At 41.0% G+C, this 7679-nt stretch overlaps 2 protein-coding genes across 3 annotated transcripts in view; one reads left to right on the forward strand and one right to left on the reverse strand.

Annotated features, from left to right (window-relative positions):
• LOC112146116 (retinol dehydrogenase 8) overlaps window positions 1-1057 on the reverse strand; it is a 5403-nt gene extending 4346 nt beyond the window's left edge. For both annotated transcript variants that reach the window (XM_024271777.2, XM_036213215.1), the window contains exon 1: window positions 820-1057. The gene's annotated coding sequence lies outside the window, so the exon portion shown is untranslated. The remainder of the gene's footprint in view (window positions 1-819) is intronic.
• soul5 (heme-binding protein soul5) lies at window positions 699-6924 on the forward strand. The gene is made up of 8 exons (XM_024271778.2): window positions 699-877; window positions 5538-5582; window positions 5695-5754; window positions 5834-5915; window positions 5993-6113; window positions 6218-6354; window positions 6437-6600; window positions 6685-6924. Coding segments are annotated over exons 2-8 (645 nt in total). The 5' UTR covers window positions 699-877; window positions 5538-5580; the 3' UTR covers window positions 6764-6924.
• Window positions 6925-7679: the final 755 nt, after the last annotated feature.

The following is a 7679-nucleotide window of genomic DNA, read 5'->3' on the forward strand; positions in this document are numbered from 1 at the left end:
ATTTACACTCTCCAGCAAGCTCACAACCCCTACCTAACATTATCACGTCAACAATTTTTTTTTTTTATTGCATTTTTTAGTCTAATGGTTCACAGTGATCTAAATAAAAAAATACTTGGTAATGCAATTTTTATCTGAATTGTCTTTAATTATGCCCTGGGAGAAAAAAGGCTACTAAGTCATGTTAAAAAAAAAAACTCAAATTTTTTTCAATTGAGTGGGTCTTTCAATCAAGCAGCAAGACTACAGTTAGTGTAAGATTTCATTCAGAATGCTTTTCCTTTGATCGTTGGCATGCAAAATAGCTTATAAAGAAAGTATGGAATGTGTCTGAGCTGACTAATGAACATGAAAATCAAATTTGCATTTAAAAAAAACACCAAAAATATATTAGTAAAAGATGAAACATCATTGCAGACTGTAGGATGACCTTTAATTTCTGTTATGTATTAACAAAAGTTTTCATCGTATCAAGTTATACAGCAATGCAATCAGGTCTACAGAAGATAAGACTGGAGTCTTATCTTCTGTAGACCATTTCTCTTGCATAAGTGTTACATTTTTGTTGCAGTCTTCTAGAAAGTGTTCAGATGTATAACTTTAGATAAATTATTGTGTTGATTCAAGGTTTTTTTTTTCTACAAAGAGATGCTAAAAATTCTGCATAGGAGGTGAATAAACAATAAACATAAGAGCATGGTCCGCTCAGTAAAGCAGCAAATGTATCAAGGTCACTGTCGAAAGTGCAGACGTGGAAAGCTCCAACACGAGGCGAACTGACTCAGACGACCCGAGGCCTGTTGGCTGCAGTCTACCGACCTGCGAGGCGAGCTGCGCCTTCCTCACTGCGACCGGTGTGGAAAACAGACACAAAGCTGTGAGTGGGCAAAACACTGCACAACACGGAGAGCAGACACGCTTTGGAGCTGGAATCATGCAGCTCTAAGCTCAGGGATTACTTACTTAAATGGGTCAGGTTCCATTCACTCTGGGAATTGTAGTTCTTTCGAGAACGACCTCTTCAAAAATCTAGAGATAATATTGTGAGTCGGAATGATGCCCTTATTGCTGTTTTTGAAGAGCTGGTGTATATGACAGACTAGATTTTTACTTTCTTCAGGAAATATAACTGTTTAAATAAAATAAAAAATATATATGTATTTATAAACTATTACTGTTATAATAAACAAAAATGTATGAATGAAAAAAAATGAATAAAGTCCAAGCGAAATCATCGTCCATTTGGCCCCAGACTAATGATGATTTTGCGTCACAGTTCCGCATGGTGGCCGCTAGAGGGCACACTCTTCACTCTCTCTGAGGCGCTCAGCACTGTTGAAACAGGCCTTCAGATGGGAAACAGCTGGAGTTTCATCTGTCCACGCGCACACATTCAACTTTCAGCCTCACGTGTTTTTGTAATCATAGTTTTAACAGCCGTTTAAACAAAAGCATTTAAGCTCTCACGTGATTAAGTAACTTGAAACTCAGAAAAAAACATTGTAAAATTGTATTTTCGTTTTTTAAGTAAAACACTCGCATAATGGTAAATAAAAAAAAGTTTTTTGACAAAAATGACAAAGTTTTTGCATTTCAAACATCTATTTTACATGCGTTTGAGACTAATATCCTATGTGAGAATTTTTTCATCAGGTACACAATCTGACTGTGTATATTGTTTCCTTTATATGAGCTCTTTCCTTGAATTTACATTAGGTCAAGGACAAATGGTTGGTGTTGATAAAGATCATATTGGCCACTGTTGGCAATTGTTTAATCCAGCTGCAGTTGGTAAGCAGTCATAACTAGGTTTTATAATAGCACATGCACAAAACGCAACCCTTCAAAAAATAAAACCAGAAATGCAATTTCAAATATGCAGTTTTTTTTAATATTATGAAAGATCCAGCTTGTTTTATAACAGAGGGAGTTACACCCCTCATTGCAGCTCACTGCCCAGTAACAGCAGGAAAACCTCTCTACATTTGGTGAATAGAACACTTATGTTACATAATCAGAAAACAGTCATGGTTTTTTTCTTGTCATGCTATGTGAGTAATGGTTGGTTATACAATCAGTATAATTTAGTTGAAGGGAAACTAACAAAAAAATAGAATTATTGTGTAACTTAAGAAAGAATCTGGACTTTTGGGCACTCTTCCAAGAAAAGGAAGAAAAGAAACACTTTTTTCATTGAAACAAAATACAAATTTGGATATAAGAGTACAAAAAATATATAAAAAAATATTTTTGTTTTAATATTGTGTTTTCTATAATGTCATTTTAAAGCATAAGAAAAGTGAATTGCCACCTTAACGTGGTGGAGGGGTTTGAGTGCTTGAGTGATCCCAGGAGCTATGCTGTCGGGGGCTTTTGCCCCTGGCAGGGTCTCCCATGGCAGACAGGTCCTGGGTGACGAGCCAGTCAAAGAGCGGTTCAGAACCCCTTTATGAACATCAAGACCAGAGATCCCGCTACGTCGCCTGGATTGGCGTCACCGGGGCCCCACCCTGGAGCCAGGCCTGGGGTTGGGGCTCGGAGGTGAGCGCCTGGTGGCTGGGGCTCCTCCCACGGGCCCCGGTTGGGTCCAACCCGAAGGAGTGGCGTGGGATCCCTCCCCAGTGGGCCCACCACCTGCAGGGGAGCTCTGAAGGGGCTGGTGCATTGTGGTTTGGGCGGGGGTCGAAGGCGACCATGGTTCCATGCCTGGGCGGCCCTAACCCCAGGCATGGAATTTGACTCCTGGGACATGGAATGTCACCTCTCTGGGAGGGAAGGAGCCTGAGCTGGTGCGAAAGGCTGAGAGATATAGTTGGGCTCACCTCCACGCACAGCCTGGGCTCTGAAACGTAGTCCCTTGAGAGAGGCTGGACTCTCTACCACTCTGGAGTTGCCCATGGTGAGAGGCGGCTTGCTGGGGTGGGCTTGCTCATGAGCCCCCAGCTCAGCCGCCAAGTGTTGGAGTTCACACCGGTGGACGAGAGGCTCGTGTCCCTTCGCCTTCGGGTGGGGAACAGGTCTCTGACTGTAGTTCCGGCTTACGGGCCAAACAGCAGTCTGGAGTACCCGGCCTTCTCGGTGTCTCTTGAAGGGGTACTGGAAAGTGCCCCAACCGGGGACTCCGTCATCCTCCTGGGGGGCTTCAAAGCCCACGTGGGCAATGAAAGAGGCACCTGGAGGGGCGTGATTGGTAGGAATGGCCTCCCTGACCAGAACTCGTGCGGTGTTTTGTTGTTGGACTTCTGTGCACGCCATAGTTTGTCCATAATGAATACCATGTTCGAACACAAAGGTGTCCATCAATACACCTGGCATCAGGACAACCTAGACAGGAGATCGATGATTGACTTTGTAGTCGTTTCGTGCGATCTCCGGCCTTGTGTTTTGGACACTCGGGTAGAGAGAGTGGCAGAGATCACTGATCACTACCTGGTGGTGAGTTGGATTTGTTGGCAGGGGAGGAGGCCGGAAAGACTTGGCAGACCTAAACATACTGTAAGGGTCTGCTGGGAACGTCTGGCTGAGCCCTCCGTCAGGGAAGTCTTTAACTCCCACATCCGGGAAAACTTCAAGCAGGTACCGAGGGAGGTTGGTGACATTGAGACCTCCGGTCGAGAACCATGGCCTCCGCCCTCCCTCTCTCGGTGGGTGGAGGGCTCCTGGCTCAGGTGGAGGAGTTTAAATATCTCGGGGTCTTGTTCACAAGTGAGGAAAGATCGGAGCGTGAGATTGACAGGCGGATTGGAGCGGCGTCCGCCATTTTGCGGTCGCTGTACCGGTCCATTGTGGGGAAAAGAGAGATGAGCCAGAAAGCAAAGCTCTCGATTTACCGGTCGATCTTCGTCCCAGTACTCACCTATGGTCATGAGCTCTGGGTTGTGACCGAAAGAACGAGATCCCGACTACAAGCGGCTGAAATGAGTTTTTGTCCGGAGGGTGGCTGGGCGCTCCCTTAGAGATAGGATGAGAAGCTCAGTCATCCGGAGAGAGCTCGGAGTAGAGCTGCTTCTCCTCCACATCAAGAGGAGCCAGTTGAGGTGGCTTGGGCATCTGGTCCGGATGCCTGCTGGACGCCTCCCTGGAGAGGTGTTCTGGGCATGTCCTACTGGGCGGAGGCCCCCGGTGAAGACCCAGGACACGCTGGAGAGACTATGTTTCTCGGCTGGCCTGGGACCGCCCCGGGGTCCCCCCAGAAGAGCTGGAGGAAGTGGGGGAAGTCTGGTCATCTTTGATTAGACTGCTGCCCCGTGACCCGGTCCCGGATGAAGCTGAAGAAGATGGATGGATGGAAGAAAAGTTAAAAATTATCGTACTATTTAGATAATCCAACAATGTTACATGCACACTAAGAACTCTATCATTTAAAATAGCCAGAGTTCCACTGTTTTCAACCTAACTCTGATTTTAAAAATAAACTATTTGCTGGGTTATTTTAAGTATTGAAAAAAACATAAATTGAGGAAAAAATAAAAACTTTACAACCCAAAAATTTAGAATTGCGTAAAAAGTAGCCCAAAATATTTTCCTACATATTTTCCTACCCAAGAATTGCATTAAAGTAATAACCCAAATGTTTTAAAATTGTGCTAAAATTATAACACTTTGTTTTTTTTTTCTTTTTTTTTTAATTCTTCACAGAAAATTAAATTTGATTTTGGAAAATAAAATCAAGGTAAATGGCAGAGAGAGAAGCACACATATATGTATATTTTTTTTTACTTTGTTATTCTTTAGTTTCATGTGTGCATTAAAGCTCTAACTACTATTTGAAAAAAAAAATATTGGATTTTCTTTTGAAAGGTGTACAGTTATCAAAGACACAATGTCCTGGAGGAAGAACAGACTAATTGTGAGAGCCACAACAAAAGATGTCCTCAGTACTCAAGAGAAATGATTTCCTAACTCTATCATGTGTTTTTGTATGTGGTGTAAATCGAGGATCAGGGAGCCATAACTGCATTTTATTTACAAAATACCTGTAACTAATACTGTTGGAGAACCAGGCACTTTGATTATGTGAGCCAGTTCCTCACATAATGGTTTGTCTCAGGTGGGAAATGTTCTCCTATTATTCACCAGTTTAAGAACGTTTTGTACAGATGCACGTGAGATCCATGAAACCCTTCTTTCTGCATTGGTTGTGTAGAAGGAACTTAGCACGTAATCCACCCACACGAACACAGCTGTGAACACATGGGGGTCAAGCTGACATTTAGTTAGAGTTCTTCTTTAGAGCCAGTCAGAAAGTCTTTATTATGTTTAATGCTACGTTTGTTCTGTTTTTTCTTCTTTGTTTTTCCTATGCACATGTAAAAGAAAATTACTAGATGACATCAAATCTCGCTCTTTGTATACAGTCATATAGATTTCCAAAGATGCATGTGACCCAGCAGTTCTTCCCCATCTTTTGTGTTTCTCTCATGAATTCTCATTGGTCTTGACACAGAACGGTCTGGCTTGTGTTATAAGTTCAGGGAGTGGTCCGTTTTTTGTTTCATAAGCAGAGAAAGCTTAAATACTTTCTTTTGGCCGAGCAGCTCTCACACCATCTGTGGCAGGCGGATACAGACATCTACCACAATGTAAGTACAATGTCATTTCTAACAGTTTGTCTACTTCACAGTTTTGAAAAAAAGTAGTTTTGTCTTTCATGAAAAAAAAAAAAACAACAAAAAACTTCCATGTGTGTTGCAGGATCTTTCTTGCTGGACTTGTTGGATTTGTTCTGGCACTCACAGCTGAGGCCAGAGTTGGGTAAGGAATCTGCGAGTTTCTGTGAGAATAGTTAGATTTTGCATGCTCATTAATATCTTATCATTCATGACATTTACAGAGACTCCTCTAATTCGAAGCTCTGCACTGAAACAAAAGAGTGTCTGCTGTTTGATCTAGTCTGTGAGACGAGCACATATCAGGTGAGTACCTGAGGAGAAGCTTTTTACACAGAAAACCCGCAGATGCTAACAAAAGGTTTCTGTGTATTGTCATGTAGGTCCGTCGCTATGATTCTGTGAAATGGGTTTCAACCAACGAGTCATCCTATTTCTTTGAAATTGCTGCCCCCAAAATGTTTTCCAAATTGTTTAAGTACATCACCGGGGAAAACGAAGAAGGTACATGTTTGTAATAATTCATTTTTAGTTATTGTACACATGCTGCTTTTATGACAATAGTTTTATTCTGTTTGTTAACTTATGATTTAAATCTTCATCTTAAGGGCAAAAAATCGAAATGACCTCACCAGTTGTTGTGAGAATTCCTGAGAAGAGAATCTGGGAAAAGGGTGAATACACAATGAGCTTCCTGCTGCCATCTGAACATCAGTCTAACCCCCCAAAACCCACAAATGAGGACGTAAGCTGACCAGTTTAAGAACAAAAACTGACATTTTTTTTTCTTCTATTTGATTGAAAATAAAAATGTGTTTTATGCTCAGGTTTACATCAAAGAGACACCTGAGATGAATGTCTATCTGAAGAGCTATGGGGGATGGATAACAACTATGTCTGACAACATCAAGTCGAACGCCCTCTCCTCCGCCCTTGATGCTGCCAACGCAGCGTACAAAAAGGGATCTCACTACGCCGTTGGTTATAACAGGTAAAAAACATTTTTTTTAAAATGAAGGAAGTGAAAAATATCCACATGTATGGATGTAATACGTGCATGTATGTTTTCCTGCAGCCCCATGACTATACTGAAGAGGAACAACGAGGTGTGGTACATGGTTGAGGGTGACCCCGTGTGCGATACAAGCGAGTGATTAGAAACATCTTCTCCCTCCTGGTAGCTGGTAGCCTCTTTACTGCACCTGCTGCAAGTCATACATATAACCATAAAAGCTATGATGTAAATGAAATGTATAGTTATAATTTTATTCTCCTGATTGTTTTCTTTAGGTTCAATAAAGCCACTTTTGCAGAATTTTCTTTTTGTTAAATCTTTTTCATTTCAAATAATTTACTCAGGTTCCACTCTCATTTCTCATGGTTACATTTTTTTTTATTTTTGCCTTCAGATAACACATCAAGCACTTTCAAAAATTAACATAAAGTGCTTTGAAGAAAATGTTTGCATTTTATAGAGTCTAACCTCGGCAAAAGGAAAGGCGTGTGAGGTAAAATTGGCGTGAGAATCAGGAAAGTGGAACTGGCACAGACTTTTATAACGACAATCTAATGTGCAGGTGTTGTAATGTTTCACCTTTGAGCTCCTCTTTGACATCATCTGAAAAGTAGCTCATTGTTGACTGCCAAGAGTTCCTCTATCACCTCGACAGTTATTTAGATATGAGCATTTAATTTCATCAGATCAAGAGAAAACACAAACTTTATTGTTATAAGTGTAAGGATAACTGTTTTGATACAGAATTTAAGAATTAATTGGCATGTATTTGCTAATATTAAGTGCTCTGGGGATCTGACAGTCTTTCTTGAACAGATTGGACACTATAAGGCTTTCAGATAGCATGCATAAAATCATTAACAATAAGTAATGACATTATATTAGTGTGTCAAAATGCTGTAATGAATAATATTATTAGAGATAAGTCCAAATAATTTCCTAAAACTATTTGAAATAAAAGTGTGCACAATGTTCAAATATTGCAACCTTAAATTCCTAAAGAAATCCTTCTGACAATAAAAAAGGACATTTTATGAAAAACATAATTATTTTTG

This window comes from Oryzias melastigma, linkage group LG8, assembly GCF_002922805.2.
Source record: "Oryzias melastigma strain HK-1 linkage group LG8, ASM292280v2, whole genome shotgun sequence".
NCBI classification, from domain to species: Eukaryota; Metazoa; Chordata; class Actinopteri; order Beloniformes; family Adrianichthyidae; genus Oryzias; species Oryzias melastigma.